The following is an 18,665-nucleotide window of genomic DNA, read 5'->3' on the forward strand; positions in this document are numbered from 1 at the left end:
CCAGGCTCAGAGCTGTGTCATAGGGATTATTTTGATTATTTTTATGATGGTGTGACATGTACAACACATTAACTGTGCTCTATTTAAATCCCTTATAATGTTTGAACCACAGCTATTAAAGTTTAATGGTGGTCAGTGAGCTGGGCGGCGTGGAGGCTAAGCCGTCTTGTACAGGATGGTCTGGATTGCCGGGCCACAAGTCACAGCTTCAGGGGCTTCAGTTACAGCAGACTGCTGATTCAGAGGAGGAACGCTGAAGCTGAGGGGGACAGAGAGAGGGAGGACGGCAGGATGATGTAAATAAGAACATGTACGAAGACAGAGATCTATTTCTGGAGAGTGACGAGAGAAGTTAGGGAACACCTGAGACAATCAGAGCAAAAATGACAGGATAAGAAATTTAATTATGATTTTGTCAGGGTGGAAAAACTCAGAGTGGGAGCTGGAATGTTTTTATGATGGTCTAATGCATTGACCATCAACTGGTCCGGGGCCATATCAGGCCCTCCAAAGCTTCCTGTCCGGAATGATCATTTAATTCAGAAAAGATGTTGTGGTGTTTAAGAGTATCCTTCGGCTTTCAAATGTCTGCAGCTGTTAAATCCATCCCACAAACAATGAATATTGAAATAGTTTGAGAATGACTTAACATTTGATCTGTTTTACAGGAATTTACTGACATAATTAGTAGATATTTAAAATTAGGGTTAAGGTTGGCAGAAGTGCTGCAAAAATGATCAGGTAAAGTGGTGAAAAGAGGTTCAAATGTGGTTAAAGAGGGAAAAATGGGCAAAAATTGTCATAAATTGGTTACAAATAAAAATAGTTCAAAAAAGCAATGAAAAGGATTAAAAAGTGGCAAAAATATAAGTTGCAAAAATGGATAAAAGAATGGCACAAAGGGAAAAAACATGCGAGAAAAGTGGTTTAAAAGGGTTAAAGAATGGCAAAAATTAGGTTAAGGAAGCAAAAAGGTGCAAAAACTATCAAAATTTGGTTTAAAGTGTCAAAAATACAGCAAAAATAGCCTGGTAAATTAGCAAAAACGGGTTCAAGAGTGGCATACAAGGGAAATAATTGGCAGGAAAGTTGCAAAAGGGGTTAAATATCAGCAAAAATGGGTGAAAAGTGGCAAAAAATGGTTAAAAGTTGCAACTATTGTTAAAAAATGTCATAACAAAGTGGCAAAAATGGATAAGAATGGCACAAAGTGTATAAAACATGCAGGAAAACTGTTTAAAAAGGGTTAAAGAATGGCTAAAATTGGGTCAAAGAGGCAAAAAGGGGTTGAAATGAGTTAATACTGGTATTAAATCACAATTGTGGAGGGCCCACTGGGATTTTCAGGGGCCCAGCTAATTCTGTTGTCAGGCCTGTCTCCTTGTGGCCTGCTGCATAATAGATAATAAGGATAGATCTCACTGGGTTGCATTGTTAAAGAAAATACAAATACTACCATTACAAAATGTTAACCAGACCAAAATATTGATTTAATTTTTGTGTACTTGAAAGTCCGGCCCCCAGAGTTTCTGTCTAGACTAAATCTAAATCTGGCCCTCGTGCAAATGTACTTGATGACCCCTGGTCTAATGTATTTGGGGTGTCTGTCATTAGGAACATTTTTCTCAAAGATTTTCTAAAAAAACATGACCACTCTGACTCAAGAGTTAACTGATTTTACTGATAATGTCAGAAGCCATATGTGAACAGGATCAGAAACACTGCCATCTTTCCTAGATAAAGCTGGACTGAAACAAAATGGAAAACTGTTCTGTGGTCAGATTAGTCAAAGATGCTGTGTCCTGTGGACCAAAGAGGAGAGGGAGCCAGCTTGTTCTCCTGGCTCAGATCTAAAGCCTGCATCTCTGATGGTATGGGGTTGCATCAGTGCCTATGGCGTGGGCAGCTCTAACATCTGGAAAGTAGAAGAGAGGTTTTAGAGCAACATATGCTCCCATCCAGACAATGTCTCTTTCAGGGAAGGCCTTGGGTATTTCAACAAGACGATGCCAAACCACGCATACAACATCTATCACAACAGCATGGCTTCCCAGGAGAAGAGTCCAAGTGTTGAACTGGCCTGCCTGCAGTCCAGACCTTTCACCCATAGAAATCATTGAATCCTCATTAAAAGAAAAATGGGACAAAATTCCTCTTCCAAAACTCCAGCAACTGGTCTCCTGACCTCCGGTCTCTCCTCTCTGCAAAACACATGAAAGCCCACTTAGAGTTTGAAAAATACTCCAAATGGGGGCGGCACGGCAGCGCAGGATCTAGTGCTGTTGCCTTACATCAAGAAGGTTTCAGGTTCGCTTCCTGGTCAGGGCCTTTCCTTGGAGTTTGCATGTTCTCCTGTGCATGTGTGGGTTCTCTCCGGGTACTCCAACCTCCTCCCACCACCAAAAACAAGTTCATTAGGTTAATTAGTGACTCTAAATTGGCCTGAGGTGTGAATGTGAGCATACCTGGTTGTCTGTCTCTATATGTCAGCCCTGCGATTGACTGGTGACCAGTCCATGATGTAATAGCTGGGATAGGGTCCAGCACTTCCATGACCCCTAACTGGATAAGCTGTATAGAAAATGGAATGGGTGGACTCCAAGTGGGCTTTCATTTGGAGGGCTGCAGTGATGGTTGTCCCTCTGGAACTTTGTCCCATCTCCAAACAGGATCTTTAGAGCTCAGCCAGAGTGACCTCTTGTTCTCCTCTCACACCAAGACCCTTCTCCCCATCTGGCTGGTCAGTTTGGCCAGGCAACCAACTCTTTGGAGAGTCCTGGTTGTGCAAAACTTCTTTCATTTGAGAATTCTGGAGGTAACTGTGCTCTAGGAACCTTCAACAAAGCAGGCTTTTTGTAGCCTTCCCCAGATCTGTGCCAGTCAACAATCCTGTCTCTTAGCTCTGCAGCTCCTTTGACCCCATGGCTTGGTTTCTGCTCTGATATAGAGGTCTGTGCCTTTCCAAAACATGTCCAATAAGTTTATTTACCATAGGTGGACTCCAGTCAAGGTATAGAAACATCTCAGCAATGACCCAGAGAAATGGGAGGAACCTGAGCTACATTTTTATTTTTCAGATTTTTCGAAAATTTCTAAAGTGCTGTTTCCTCTTTGTCATGACGGGCACTGAGCTGGGTTGATGGGGGGAGTAAAAATGAATTTAAACGACTGTAGCTTTAGACTGAATACTTTCTCAATGGCCTGTAAATATCAAATAAATAAAGAGCTATAAACTATAATTATGTGATGAAAAAAGTGTCTTTATTGGTGTACAGTGTGTTCATAAGTGATGTGGCAGAGTGCTGGTGTGTGTCTTCAGTAAACCACAGAGTGACAGGTGTTGATGCCGCTGATGGATGAAGCTTCCATTTCTCCGCAGAGAAAAAATGCAAACCCCTGAGCGGCATGAAATTCCATCTGTGTTCAAGGCTGTGTGAGAGGTGATATGTGTAAAAGACCTTATCTATCTATCTATCTATCTATCTATCTGACTGTTAGGCCTAATGACAACTACTTTAACTTCTTTTCACAGATCCACTGGGTTCTGGTGCTGCAGTTGTAGTCGTTCAAGCCAATAAAAGTGACCATTGTGCGAAGGTCGCCACAGTCCTCTCCCCCGAACGCTCCATCAGGCTGTCCCCTGGCCCACTGCAACCTACAGACAGAAACGAGGACTGTCAAAGTAATACCATTTTTAATCGCGATTAATCTCAAGTTTCCATAACCTGACATGCCAGATGGATGGTAAACCTCTCATAGACAGCATTTGGGAAAGGGCAGAGCCTTTGGAAAAAACTCGGTGGGTGATTGGATGAACGTTCTGTTTGTCACATCATTACGGGCCAATCAGAGCACTTCACTCCACCGTGCCTAAAAGTACTGCTGCTTACTCCTGATTGGTTCACTTTCTAACCAGGCCCAAACCATTCAGATGGGAGCATTAAGATGGATTTGCCACTGAGAAACACGGAAAGCTGTATCCATCTGCTTTGCAAGGTTAAAAATTTCTGTAGTTAATCACAGTTAATCTCACCTATTGTCACATTTTTAAATTTCACAATTTACATAGAAAAATAGTTTCATTTGGATTTTTAAACTTTGTCTTAAACTAAGGGTAACCAACTCCTGATTGGATAAGACCTGCTTTTATTTCAAAAGGAAAAAGGAAGGAACACCCAGCAAATCGGAGATAGAGATATGAACTTAACCACAGGAAAAGGAACTACTGTGGCCCTGAAGGTCATTGCAAAATATTTCATTAAGTGCAACAACACTTCAAGTTACTGTAAAAAGGGTCTAATCATCACAACTAATTTACAACTGAATATTTAATGGGACCAGTGTTTTATCTGCAGTGAAATAGTGAATTTAAGAGCTGAGACGTAAGCTTCTTTTGCCTGTTTCATTTACTTCTGACCATTTTGAAAAACTATAATGGTTCAAGACAAATGTCAACACAATTTCTACTTATATCAACCAATTTCAGTTTAGAGTGCAGTCCCAAATCATTTAATGAAATGTAAAGTGGAAGTGTAACAACTATTAATAGTTATTAGGGCTGGGACGATTCACTTTTCTCCCGATTCGATTTTTTACGATTTTTTAGGTGCCGATTCGATTTAAATTGCGATTCTACGATATTGCCGATTTTTGCAATCTTTAGTTAGCTTTTTAAACACCAGTGGAAAAAGATGAATGATAATGATGCCTACAGACTATATCATGAAAAATACACATCACATGTGAGTCAGTTTTTAGGATTTATTCAGCAATATATTTTAACCAGCTTTTTATACTTTCTCTTCAAAAGCCTGGACTGCATTTAAAAGCAGCAATAATCAGTATAGAACACATCTGAAACCCTTCTGACAAAATGTGATAGAATATAGACTTTGTGAAGTAAACTGCTGCATTTATCTGCACACAAATAGGAGCCTTTACGATAACATACTCCATTATAAAGTGCACTTAAACCCTTTTCAAAGCCTGGACTGTAAGTAAAAAAGGCAAACAAATGTACAATATGAAAAGATACATAAAACATTTTTCTTTAGCTTATTTAGCTGTTTCTGTTCAGTCAGTGCTTTAAGAAAACAAATGTCAGGTCAAACTGAGCCCCTGAAAACTCAAAATTTTTGCCTTGAACTTTGTATGAAATTGAATTTGAAAAGTGTTTTGTTCAAAACCCTTGACATCAAAAGTAGTAAACTAAATGCATAATACAGTGAACAAAAATATATACTTTTTCAAAGTACTCTGCTGCTACAATGAACTATGCTCTTCATCAAGCTAGTGCTTGGGAATGTCAAGATTCTTGTGCAAAAACAAGAGCTGGTCAACATGCTCTGTGGTGAGGCTGCTCCTCTGAGCGGTGACAATGTCCCCGGCTGTAGAGAAGACACGTTCAGCAGAGACGCTTGTCCCTGGTACACATAGGTACCGCTTGGCTAGTTTGGCGAGGAGAGGGTACTCACAATGATGTTCTTTCCACCACTCTAATGGACTTTCAGACAGTGGCAAAGGAGCAGCCCTGCTGTACTCTTTCACCTCCTCTGCTGCATTTTCAAAGGCTGACTTCTCTTGAAGTGCTGGTGCCTGCCTGCTGGTTTCCCCAAAAGTGTTCCCAAGTAATTCATCTAGTGCACAGGACACTCTTCTTTTTGCAGATGGGGGCCCCAGGAAGTCGTTGTCTCCTCCTTCATTCTGACCCTCTTCTGCAGCAGCAAAATCACCAAGTTCCTCCTGGTCCTGCCTGTTCATTTTTTCCTACAACAAAACACAGTGATAAAAAAAAAAAATCAATTAATAACTAATACAGTATATAAACGTCTTCATGTTCTGTCTTTGGCAGCATTCTACTTATTGGATAATAATATTGCAACAAATCATGACACAATATTAGCCAAGTGTTCTACGTACATGATTATTCTTAATCATAAAATAAACATTTTAAAATAAATACACATCCAGAACATTCAGTTATTTTGTATGTATATATCTCTTTATTTACCTGACAATGCTCCACAGAGGCTGCAGCTTCAGCGACCATTCTTGAAAACGTTTCTTGCTTCTCCTCTTCCGGCAGGAATGGCAGCACTTTAAACCTTGGATCTAGCGCTGAAGCTAGATTAAGTGTGGCCTTCTCCCCCTCCGACGTGTACCTCTTACTTAGGTCCTGGTGAATGGCATCTTTCAGGTCTTTAACAAACAGAGGGTCTCCGAGGGTTTCCTGGGTGGCCTGCAGGAGTTGCGCATGGAGTGGAGCTATGATGGAGACTGTCGGGTTGTTCTCATCTGACATAAAATTTGTAGCCACCTTGACTGGCTTCAGGGCCTGAATGAACTCCTCTGCATTAGATATGTCAGACTCAGTGAAGGTGCTGATCTCTTTCTCTCTTTTTCTCACATCGGGGGAAAGCAGTGCAGCCGTGACTGCTGGCTGCTGTTCGAGGAAACGTTCCACCATATCATACGCACTGTTCCATCTGGTTGATACGTCAGTTATCAGTTTGTGCGCGGGGAGCTCCAGCATCTTCTGTTTTTGCTCCAAAACATGAACTGCTGTGGCACTTCTGTGGAAAAATCCAGTCACACGCCGTACTTGTCCAAGTAATCTTGCTACAGCCGGCAGCTTAAGGGCACGCTGGGAGGCCAGGTTGAGTGTGCTGCATTATCCGACACTAAAGCCGGGTCCTTCTCTGTGATGTCCCATTCAGTCAGCAAGTTACGAAGCAGCTCTGCTACATTTGAGCCTGTATGAGACTCATGCATGACCCTGGTCTGGAGGACGTAGGAGGACAGAGACCAGTCTTCAGCGATGTAATGGGCTGTTATGGTGATATAAGACTGGGTTGCCCGTGAAGTCCATGCATCGCAGGTAAGAGCAACAAGTTCTGCTCTGCTTAGAGATTCTTTGACTTTTTCCTTAGTGTCCTTGTAGATTTGAGGCAGTGCTGAGAAATAGCACTGCCTACTTTCTGGAAGGTATCACGTACCTCGGCTCCAGCGTGTGTAGCAGGTTCCTGAATCCCGTATTCTCCACCACACTATAAGGCCGCAGGTCTTTGCAGATGAAGTCTGCGATTGATTTAGTGATGCGTTTTGCTTTTTCAGAGCAGCTGGGTAGTTTACACATTGCTGCTTTGAGTGTCTGTTGTCTTGCTGGTGCGGTACGTTTGGTCACCTCCACATTTACCTCAGGGTGGTGTCTTGCTATGTGGGCAGTGACGTTTGTATGCGACGTGAGCTTTGCAGAGTTTACAAATAGCTTTCGACATGTCCAGTTCTGCTTTTCCCTTCAAAGCGAAAAATCCAAAATGTGCCCACACTTTGGATTTAAAATGTGATGGTGGTGGTTTTATCGCCGCGGTTTTCTGCATGCTGTCTGCCATTCTCCACGTTCTGTTTTTTTCTTCCTCCCTGAACGGATGTGATGTCACGTTACCAGGTAAAAATGGATGAAGAAAAACATTTTGCCCTCTGCTGGAGAAAAGCGGTAACTTTTGTCCGGCCTGGCTTATTAACACAGAGTAAAATGACGCGTTTAAATTTGGGGGGAGGTCGATATTTGAACAAAAAAAATCGATTTAAAAATCGTCAGACAAAAAAAATCCTGATTCTTAGGTGAATCGGTGAATCGATTTTTTCTCCCACCACTAACAGATATATCACATATTTTGCAGCAGCTTAAGTATTTCACACAGGTGAAATATTTTGCAGCAGAAATCGTTCACAGTTAGCCTTCAGGGCCACCGTATGGAACAGTGAAAGGTAAATATTTGATCGAAAAGGTGCAGATAACTTCTGACTGTCCGCTGAGCAGTCTGTGAGTTTTTGCAGGTGAATGAGGCGTTTAAAGAGCAGTGGTGGACTTCATTTATGTCACTGTGGCTGCAGGGAGATACTGCATTTTCTAATAAAAGGAATGCACCAATGATGGACCTAAATTAACTAATGCATTAAACCTTTACCTACTGACCCAGCGCCAGCGCTGTGTTTTATATGTCCGGAGTATTATTACTGTAAGTCTGTCAAAATCTGTCGGTGTTGGAAAGCTGAGAATTGAGGGCATGTGCACATATATGTTTAAGTACGGTACTTGCAACCATAAGATGTGGGCATTCATAGCAAAACACCATAGCAAAACACCAGAAGTATTGCAAGACCGCTACACGGATTCTCAACATTGTAACTCCTCGAAAGTTCGCTCAATCTAAAAAATTCCAACGCTGACAGAGAGCTGAGAATCTGTGCTTTCCCACAATACATGATGTGTGGTATATATATTTCGGTAATGTCCAGCAGCACCGCGAAAACGGCAGCTTTGGCAGAAGATGAGTGAGAAAGGAGAGTGAAGGAAGAGAGTAAAAGGAGAGTGAGCGAGAGTGGTGTTTTGTTTTCAAAAAATAGTGTTAGATATACATATATATACATATATATATACATACACATATATACATATACATTTGATGTTTGTGTTTAAGAATGTTTAAAGAACACTTTCTATACTAAGTTTCATAGTATGTTCAATGCAACTGTTCTTATTAAGCTAAAGGCACAAAAAATGTGTTTGATGAGTCAAAAAGTGCTCAGAATATAGTCCGTTTGAACAGAAGGGGAATGTTGGTGTATAAATGATGTCGTGCTGGTAAAAGTGGAATGTAGGTAAAGTTTACAGTGCCAGTCTGCCAGTCTCCTTTTTTATTTTCAAATTCACATCATGCCCGATGTGGTTCCTTGTCTCTTTGGTTGAGTGGCTACATGTGAGTATAACCTTGAACAGCCCTGGTACAAGTTTCTTTCCATTTTGTAGCTCAAAATACTGCATAACTGCACCATTCCAGTGCATTGCTAATGATGTTTACTGCCTAGCTTCTTTTATTTACATCTGGTAGAAAGCCAGAAAGTCAGGCAGCAGCTACTAGAGGTGGGAGAGTACATTACTGTTTAAGCAGAGGATTTGACCTGTATTGAGGCCCTGTCACAAAAAAGATGGATAGATAGTTTAACTGACTAATAATTAGGTGTCAGCTAATTTGTCTAAAATTAACAGTTTAGCTATCTAACAATGCACGTCCCTATTTTATGCTAAGCTGCAGGTCGTACAATAATGTTTGCTCTTTAATAGACAATAAAACAATGGGAAAAAAGTGCTGCTGTTAATCTTCTCCTTATTCTATGACTCAGTTGTTCTAACTTTGCCATTGATGCCAATTGATGCATCAGTTTACTGTCGACACTGTTGACAATGGGCAAATTTTCCTTTTAAGCTTTTATGTACACTGGAGAAGACACTGTATTGTCAGTGTTCTGTTTTACAAGTTGTGGTCAGTAGTTGTTTAATTCAACATTACAATTTTTGAAGTTTAGAAACAGTAAACGGCTGTACAGCAAAGATGTTTCACCAAAATGTGTTTTTACCAGCTGAGGGTAAAGAGTTCCTCAAAATGTTAAAATGTTTTAAAGTATCTTACCAGTAAGTACACTGTACACCTGTACTAGATTGTACACTGTACAAACTAATACAGTTTATTTCAGATGAAGATGTAACGGCTATTGTTCAACTCATTGCCACTGTTAATATATGGCAGCAGATGTGTGCTGTTGAATAAATGTTGGAAACAGAGACCTATTCTTTACTGAATTCATTTAATGTATGTTACTGACAAATTATTTGAAACAGGCTCTACTTCAAAACACTGAAAGGGAGAGTTGGCTAAACTTATAAAAATTGAGTAACTCAATGCTTTTTTTAAATTTATTTTACTTATTTTAATTAGGTCTGATGGAACTAATTTGATTTCTATTTTTACTTTGGTCGAACTCAAGTTTTTTGGTTTCTTTGTAGAATAAACTTAATTTTGTTGCATAAAGTCAATTGAATAATATTAGGTTTCACCAACTCAAAAAAACAAGAAGTTCATTAAACTAACAAAAATTGGTTGGAAAATGTTGCCTCAATTTTTTTGAGTTACATCTAAGCAACAGTTTTTACAGTGTACGCAGGGGCTCACAAACATTGCTGACGTTTACCTCGACAAAAATGTAACTACACGTTGAAACGACACAGACTGCAAACCCCAGCACTGGGTGACTTACAGGCTCTGAGTTACAGGCATGTTGTGTGTGCTCTAGAGTTAGATAAACGGCTGCAGACAGGGACTACTTTTAATATTCACCGCTCCATCCAGCTATCAGACAACGCTTTTCTTTGGGACCCTAAAACATCAACTTGATTTCTCACAGCATCAAACTTTGTCAAGATATCGCAACAACTGACTTTTAGCTTACTAGCCAAGTTACCCAGGTGTTTTTGACTCTCACCTGTCTTTGTCCACTAATGTTCCATCCACCCACACCCACGTCCCTTCCTTCTCTCTGTCAGTCATCCCGACCCATGCCGCCTCGGTGAACCCAGTTAGAAAGGCCTGTCATGAACAAACAAGAGACACAGACAGGAAACATTTCACAATCTCCATTTGATATTTTTGTATTAAATGTTTTTCATTATTAATAGATAATCTGTTTTTGTGTGTCATGTAATAATAGCACTCAAATATTGTTATAGGCGTATTTGATCTATAATTGTAATTGTAATTATCCTGGCTGTGGGACAGTGGACCAGTTCTTTACCCTTGCAGGACTTCTTGAGGGAGAATAGGAGTTTGCTCATCCAGTCTACATGTGTTTTGTGGACTTGGACAAGACCTACTATCGTGTACCTCATGGGTTTATGTGGGGGGTACTGTGGGAATATGGGGCCGCTGAGGTGAGCCATCAGGTCCCTGTATGACCAAAGTCGGGGTCATTTCCTGTGCTTGTTGGTATCCGCCCAGTTGCCCCTTGACTCCAATTCTGTTTGTGATTTTCATGGACAGGATCTCAAGGCACAACCAGGGGTAGGAGGATTTCCGGTTCAGGGACCTCAGAATTACACCTCTGCTTTTTGCAGATGATGTGGTTCTGTTGGCTTCTCCAGCTGGAGACCCCCTTGCAGGTATTGGGATGGTTCTCGGCTGAGTGCAAAGCGGTCGGAATGGGTGTCAGCAACTCCAAATCTGAGGCCATGGTTCTCTGCCAGAAAACGGTGGATTGCCCCCTCCAGGAAGGGGGTGAGTCTTTGCCCGGCGTGAAGAAGTTCAAGTATCTTGGGATCTTGTTCACGAGTGAGGGTAAAAGGGAGCGTAAGATTGACAGGCGGACTGGCGCAGTACTGCAGGTCTTGTGCCAGACTGTTGTGTTGAAGAGGGAGCTGAGCCGAGAGGTAAAGCTCTCAGTTTACCAGCAAATATACCTCCCAACCCTCACCTATGATCATGAACTCTGGGAAATGACCGAAAGAATGAGATTGCGGATACAAGTGGCCAAAATGGGTCTGCTCCAGAGGGTGGCTGGGCTCAGCCTTAGAGACAGGGTAAGGAGCTCAGACATCCAGAGAAAGCTAAGCTGCTTTTTTGCATGGTCCGGGCATCTAATCAGGATGCCTCCTGGTTGCCTCCCTGTGGATGTTATCTGGGCACATCCATCAGGGAGGAGACCTCGGGAAAGACCCAGAATGCGCTGGAGGGATTACGTATCCTGTCTGGTCTGGGAGTGCCTCGGGATCCCCCAGAAAGAGTTGGAAAGTGTCGCTGGGGAAAGGGACTTCTGGGTGGGCTTGCTTAACCTGCTACCTCCGCAACCCCACCCTGCATAAGTGGAAGAAGATCGATGGATGGATGGAATTGTAATTTTTTATTTTTAAAATAAACCTTAGTAATTGGCATTTGTGTTTATATGCAAGTTATGTGTACAAAAAACCCTAAAATGTAAATTTTTTACATGATGCTTTGTGCAACATTGTACACTTTAACCACCCTCGGGAATGGTGGTCTTTGACGCTGTTATTTTCTGAGTTACAGGCTGAAAAGTGTGGGAATTCCTCGACTAGAGGGAGTCTCTAACAGTATTGAGCCCATGAAGGCCCATGTTAAAACTTTACAGCTGAAAAAAATGTTTACTGCCTGGTATAACAACCATTTTAGCCCTTTCTTTACAATTCACTCACATATTAAATTAAATATTCAGGGAATACTTTTGTTTTGGGTTCTTGTGCTGTGTCCTATATATCCTATTATTTGTGCTTTATGTTCAAGCATGTTGTAAATGGTTGGTTTTGAAGATGTTATTTAAAGCTTCACTGGTGCTGAGGCTCGGAGGACAAAAAGAGCTTATGAAGGTAGGAATAGAGCTGTGGCACTGAGCATTTTAATCCTAAGGTGACAGCCTACTTACCTGTTCCAGTCTGCTGTTGATGACCACCAGGTCTGCGCCTCTCTGCAAGCAGTCCCTCCGGCTGTTGTCCCAGTTTCTCTGCTGAGAGGAAATGAAGTAACAGCTGGAGGCGAACATCACCCAGCCTTGAGGACAGCTGGGTTCCTCTGTCTCAACTTAACACAACAAAACAAAACATGTCAGCACAGAAATAGTGATGAAACACAGAGCAGGATGCTGCAAGTGAACACAACAAGGTACAAAGCTCAACAAGACAGTAAAAATCAACAATAAAACTGAGCGATCATCTGATTCATAAATATATTTATTTTGTTTGAAAGTTTCAGTGTCCTTAACAAAACTCTAGTGGCTCTGTTTCTGAAATCTTCAAAGAACAATAAAATTCTCTGCACGGCCTCTCTCCACTCAAACTGGGCTGGCAGAATGAACTTAAAGTGTAAAATGAGGGGTTGTAAAACTAAAACAAGGATTGTGAGGACATTTTAAATCTTCACAGATAGATGGGGCTATAGGGACAGTAACATGATTGATCTACCTTTAACAGCAGGCTGAGTGAGAGCGAGTCTCAGAGCGATGTTCAGGATTCCCTGAAGAACACATAACAGACCCATAATCAGTAGAACCACGCTGAAACGTCTGAAATCTGAAAAATATATAAATACGAAATACATTTGTTACTAGTTATAATTGTCTAGAACAGGGGTGTCAAACTCAAGGCCTGGGGGCTAAATCTGGCCCGTGGAACGATTATATCCGGCTTGTGGATCATATCATATTTGTATTTTAACTGGCCCACCAGTATGAGGTCTACAGATTTCCTCCAGTATAATAATATAGACCTCAGCTTGATTATTTAAAACGTCCTTGTTAAGCCATTAAAATCTGAAAAAGTAAAGCATAAGAAAGATTTTTAAAAAGTCAAGAATTTGGGGAAAGAAATTATTTTGTGTTTTTTATTTCATATTTTAAATTTTGCATCTGAAGATTACGACTCAAACTTATGATTTTGACTTTATATTTCACATTTTTATCTTTTAGATTCCCAATTTTAAATTTTAAGTCATATTTTTTACTTTGGCTTTTTAATCACATAATTTGACTTTTAAACTCATGATTTCACATTTTATCTCATATTTTGACATTTTAAATCAATAGCTGTTACTTTTTATATCATATTTTGACCTTTGAAACTCTTCAATTTTAAACTTAAGTCATATTTTTAAATTTTTAAGTCATCATTTTCAATTCTAGCTCATATTTGTACATTTTCAACTTCATATTTTGGCTTTTTAATCCCATATTTTGACCTATCAAATTCACAATTTAAAATTTTAAGTCATATTTTGAATTTTACACTCATGATTTCAAATTTGATCTCATATTGTGACATTTTAAATCAATAATTGATACTCTTTATTTCATATTTTGACCTTTCCAATCAATTATTTTTATTACTTAAATCATATTTTGACATTTGAAACTCTTAAATTTTAAATTTAAGTCATATTTTTAAATTTTTAAGTCATCATTTTGAATTCTAGCTCATATTTGGACATTTTCAACTCCTAATTTTGGCTTTTAATCCCATATTTTGACCTATCAGATTCACAATTTAAAATTTCAAGTCATATTTTGACTTTAAAACTCATGATTTCAAATTTGATCTCATATTTTGACATTGCAACCTTATGATTTCAACTTTCTTCTTGTATATTTGCTCTTTAGAAACATTTTTTTTCTATTTTTAATATGGTGTTCTGATCTTTTGAACTAATAAATGGGAATTTTTTATCTCAGATCATTTTTGACTTTTTTGAATTTCCAATCGATTTATCATCAGTGCTGTTTTTTTTTTCATATTTTATTACTGGTGAAAATGGATTGATGGTTTATGGTTAAATGTTGACCCTGTAAGGCTCTCAGGCTAGACCTGAATCTAGAATCCAGCCTCTGCTGTGATTGAGTTTGACACCCCTGGTCTAGAATATTAAAACTGCATTGAAATGGATGGACGTAGAGAATGTTTCAATCAAGAAATAAATAAATAATAATCTTAGGAAAAAAGACACATTCAAAATTTAAAAAGCATATAAACAACCAATTCAAATTTGGGAAAAAGGCTATAACAAATAGGATTTAAAGGAAATTATACAAATAAATGTTTAATTAGTCACTCGTCATCCTCCAAATAAATTTGAAGAGCTCAATTGATTATAAAAATCAGTCCATTTCATTCCTAAATAAACACATCTGCTCTTCTGTGACCCCTGATTTCTGTTACTCACTGAGTTTATCGTCCTTCTCTGCAGTGGCATCTTTGGGTTCAGGTCTGGGGAGCTCCTGATACTCGCCGACCTCGGCGTTGATGTAAGAATCTCTGGAGGAGAAGACAACGGCCATGTTAATCGGCAGCAGTGAGGAGAAGTGTTTTAAGGCTGATGTTGTGAAGCGTTTCTGCTCACGGCGTCTGTTCCTGTTTGCTTCTGCTCCTCCTGTAGAGGAACTGTCCATCTCATCCTCTGTCACAACATATTTTTTATATATGTATTTTCTGTGATTTCATCCGTCACTTCTCTATCACATCATTTTTGTACATGTATTTGGATTCATTTTTTTTCTATGACTTTTTATAAATACCATTGATACAGCTGCTTCATATCGTTATACTTCTCAGAGTTCTGTTTCTGTATTCATTGGTTTTACACCCAACAAATTCACGTTGTGTGTAAAAGAACTTGGGAATCAACAAGAAATTGGAATACTTTCTCTTGTTTTTCCAGTGGATATGTGATGATATAAAAACCCCTGAGCATCCTGATCCCTACAGAGAGTGCCTGCTGTGATTTCTATGTTTCAGATTGAGTTTTTTAATTTAACACTCCATCTCAGACTCATATACATAGACTCATAAGGCCTAGAGAGCTAAGGACATGTTGTGTATCTTGGCAGCTTCTGCACTACAATCAGTCAAGACATTTTCCAATCCACATGGCCAGATGGGGAATAAAATCCTTCCAGAGAGTTCTGGGTCTGCCCCGGGGTTCCCATCCAGTTGGCTGTGCAAAGAAGATCTCCACGGGGGAGGTGACCAGGAGGCCTCCTGATCTGGGCTCCTCAGTTATCTCTAAATCCGGGTGTACACTGTACTGGTTTCCCCTGATTCAGACACGAATTTTGAGTTGTCAAGCTAACTTTTGTTTGTTGTGCTGTGTACAGGGGGATAAAATGGCCGGCCAAAGCCTGACTATGGCCCAAGCAGCTGCTCCCGGCTAGTCTGATGGATCTCTGGTGTGTTTGCTATTTTGGTTCAACAACCGAACAGTGCCACCTCAACTTTGGGGAATTTTCCTTTGTAAACTGTCAGACGTCTAAAATAGTCACAAAAACAGCAGAAATGATTTTCTAATCCCCCCAGTAAAAAAAAGAAATAAATGAGCAGGAGACATGCCTCCAGCTGACACGAACGGTGATGTTTGCTTGTTTGCGTGTGAAAGAGAGAGAGATAGCGTGAGACGGGACAAGTTGTTCTAACTGGCCCATCAGTATGAGGTCTGCGGATTTCCTCAAGTATAAAAATGTGAACGTATCCTTGATGATTTAAGACATCAAGTCACAAAATCTGAAAAAGGAGTAAAAATATTTAGATAAGAAGTCAGGAATGTGAGAAAAGAAATCAATTTGTGTTTTAATTTCACATTTTCAGTTTTACATCTCAGAATTAAGACTCAACCTTACGATTTTGAATTTTTTTTCGCACTTCGAGCATTTCAACTCATAATTTTGACTTCTCAAATAATAGTTTGAGTTTTAAGATTAATAATTCTAAGTCACATTTGGACTTTTTGACCAATTATTTTGTATTTTATCTCAAATTTTCAACTCAAACTTTGACTTCAGAATCCCATAGTTTGACCTTTTAGACTCACAATTTAAAATGAATCATATTTTGACTTTTAATTCCATGATTACAAATTTTTTTTCATATTTTGACCTTTTAAACTCATGATTTTGTCTTTCTTTCTAATATATTTGCCTTAAAAAACATTATTTTTTCAATTTCAATTTCATGTTTTAAGCTTTTTGAACTAATAAATTTACTTTTCTCGCAGTATGAACCTTTAAACTTATCTTTGTAACTTTTTAAATGCCAAAATCATATATCATCAGTGCTAAGTTTTTTTCATATTTTATTACCTGTGAAATGAGGTTGACAGTTTATGGTTAAAAGGTGAGCCTGTTAGGCCCTCAGGTTAGACCTGAATCTAGAATCCAGACCCTGCTGTGATTGAGTTTGACACTGACTTAGGACAAAGCCCCCTTTCCACCCAAGGAGCAACCCACCATTTTGGGCAGAGAACCAAGGCCTCAGACTTGGAGGTTCTTATTCTTACACCAGCCGCTTTGCACTCAAACTGCCCCATTGCTCACTGGAGGTCCCCAGCTGAGGAAATCCAGTCTGTTGCTGCGACAACCTGTTCTGTTTTTGTATTAAGTTATGGAAATACAAATGCAGTTTTTAGAAATTTGATTCCTCAATTAAAGGAGGACATAATTAGTTGATAAATTAAATAAACAGCTGCATCTTTCAGCTCATTTCGTCACCTTTTGGTCTTGTGCCAGTGTCTCTCAGTGAGGAAACATCCTGTTGAGAAAAGGTTGTGGAAAAGAGTGAACACAGCAGCAGCTTTACCCAACAGTGTGAAACATGTTACAAAAGTAAGAATGGCTCAAAACACTGACCTACATATTACATAAAGACTTTTATTTCCCATTAAGGGCATCAACGAGGAGGGGATTCTGATATTTACATTTACAGCAGAAATAAAACATCAGATGTGTGGATGTGTCTGGGGAGAGGAGGATATTACCAGTGAATAAAAGGTTAGTGAGGCTCCTCCTCCTCCTCCGGCGACGCACGACGACAACGTTAGGAGACGTGTATGTGGAAAAAAGTTGGTCCCTAGTGACTTTACTCACTTCGTGGATTATTTGGAGTTATTTTGGCCAGATACCGCTCTCTTACACGCTGCCATTATTTTCTCAGCTGGCAGCACATCCATTTCCTGAGAGGGGCGGAGTCAGACAGCTCATTAACATTTAAAGCCACAGACATAGAAACAGTAAATATGAGCAGGGCTGAAACAGAGGGGTTATTAGGCATGCACAAATCCAGCACTGGAATGTTCTTTCAGCAACAAACTTCCCAGGCATGTTTTTGGGACCTCTGAGACCAATATAAACTTGTCTTTAAGGGGCAAAATAACAATAAAAAATGATTTTAAGAAGGATATATACATAACATTTGATATCAAATTTAAATTTTAAGATGTTTTTTAAAGATAAACTTCATAGACTTTAAGACCCAATCCCACCTTTAATTTCCAACCTTTTAGAATAATGACACAGTTATGTGTATGTTCTGTGCTAATTGCAAGGGTAAAAATGTAATAATATGGAAACAAAAACTCTGGTTGCATTATGGAGCATTATCTTCGAGAATTTTGAAATTAGACTAAAGAAAAAAAGACCTTGGATGATTGCAAAAACAAGGCAACAGTAAAAGGTCAGACTTTTTTACTTTAACAACCTTAAAGGAGCTGTACCACAGTCTAGAAGTACTAAGTTACAAGCTTTGCACTGCAGCTAACACTTAAAACAACAAAAGTAGAGATTTAAAATTAAAGAAAACATTAAACTGAAATCTAATTAGCTTGACTTAAGATGTTTCACACATACACTGAAGTACGAAGGGGTTTTTTTAACTCTTAGCAGAAGTGAACTACCTCCATCTGTACCAGAGCCAAGGCAGTGTATTGTGGATGAGAGCGGTAGTGAGCTCTCACACCAATCAAACAACCCGGACTTTTGGGTTTAGTGTGCCAGTGCATGGCATGGATTGCTTAGTTTGAGTGACTCAAACAAAAGAAAAGCAACATGGGGAGTTCTGTGCATGCATGAATGAGCCTTATGATGTTAAAATGATGTTTGTGTGCTTACCTCAGCAGGAGGTTCCTGGTCATTCTTCCATGATGCATCTGATCCCTTTAATCTGCAGGAACAAAAATGTGTTAGTATAAAATATCAGTTTGGTTTGGACAGGACCCTATTATGCAAAAATGTACAACTACTGCAACATAAACTCTCACCCTAAATAAACTCACTAATCAGTTATGGTTCTAGCTTTAAAGCACACCCAGCTATACTGTATATGTCCTATACTGAGGAACAGGAAGTCAATTCTGATATTCATCATTTTTACATTAAGATTAGAGTTGTTGAAAATAATCTCTTCCACCATGCGTCATGGTAAGGATGTGGACAATTCTGCATGGATACAGAAGCAACACATGACTGATGCAGAAAGATGCTGCTTGTGTATTTTCCCCCTTCAG

At 39.5% G+C, this 18,665-nt stretch overlaps 1 protein-coding gene across 6 annotated transcripts; it reads right to left on the reverse strand.

The window, feature by feature from the left end:
• Window positions 1-113: 113 nt before the first annotated feature.
• Window positions 114-18,361, reverse strand: LOC121507952 (CD209 antigen-like protein E). Of its 6 annotated transcripts, XM_041784370.1 has the most exons (8): window positions 18,271-18,361; window positions 17,251-17,336; window positions 16,876-16,915; window positions 14,559-14,650; window positions 12,809-12,860; window positions 12,274-12,428; window positions 10,324-10,427; window positions 3,155-3,655 (listed from the first exon to the last, which is right to left on the reverse strand). In XM_041784370.1, exons 4-8 carry the CDS (start codon window positions 14,586-14,588, stop codon window positions 3,511-3,513), a joined length of 486 nt encoding a protein of 161 aa, XP_041640304.1. In that variant the 5' UTR covers window positions 14,589-14,650; window positions 16,876-16,915; window positions 17,251-17,336; window positions 18,271-18,361; the 3' UTR covers window positions 3,155-3,510. The 6 variants fall into 6 exon arrangements, with proteins under 6 accessions (XP_041640301.1, XP_041640304.1, XP_041640303.1 ...); XM_041784367.1 differs by lacking the exons at window positions 3,155-3,655; window positions 16,876-16,915; window positions 17,251-17,336; window positions 18,271-18,361 and adding an exon at window positions 114-259 and having other exon boundaries at window positions 12,809-12,916; window positions 14,559-15,182; XM_041784369.1 differs by lacking the exons at window positions 16,876-16,915; window positions 17,251-17,336; window positions 18,271-18,361 and having other exon boundaries at window positions 14,559-15,188.
• Window positions 18,362-18,665: the final 304 nt, after the last annotated feature.

The sequence above is a fragment of the Cheilinus undulatus genome, linkage group 4, assembly GCF_018320785.1.
Source record: "Cheilinus undulatus linkage group 4, ASM1832078v1, whole genome shotgun sequence".
NCBI lineage: Eukaryota > Metazoa > Chordata > Actinopteri > Labriformes > Labridae > Cheilinus > Cheilinus undulatus.

What these genes read in the sequence shown, in the direction of transcription:
- LOC121507952 (XM_041784364.1), bottom strand. Translation starts at nt 14,784, where the DNA reads ATGGACAGTTCCTCTACAGGAGGAGCAGAAGCAAACAGGAACAGACGC. An exon ending in CACTCAGCCTGCTGTTAAAG is followed by an intron (nt 12,429 to 12,808) that starts GTAGATCAATCA and finishes TGTTGTGTTAAG; the next exon opens with TTGAGACAGAGGAACCCAGC. An exon ending in ACATTAGTGGACAAAGACAG is followed by an intron (nt 3,656 to 10,323) that starts GTGAGAGTCAAA and finishes TTCTGTCTGTAG; the next exon opens with GTTGCAGTGGGCCAGGGGAC.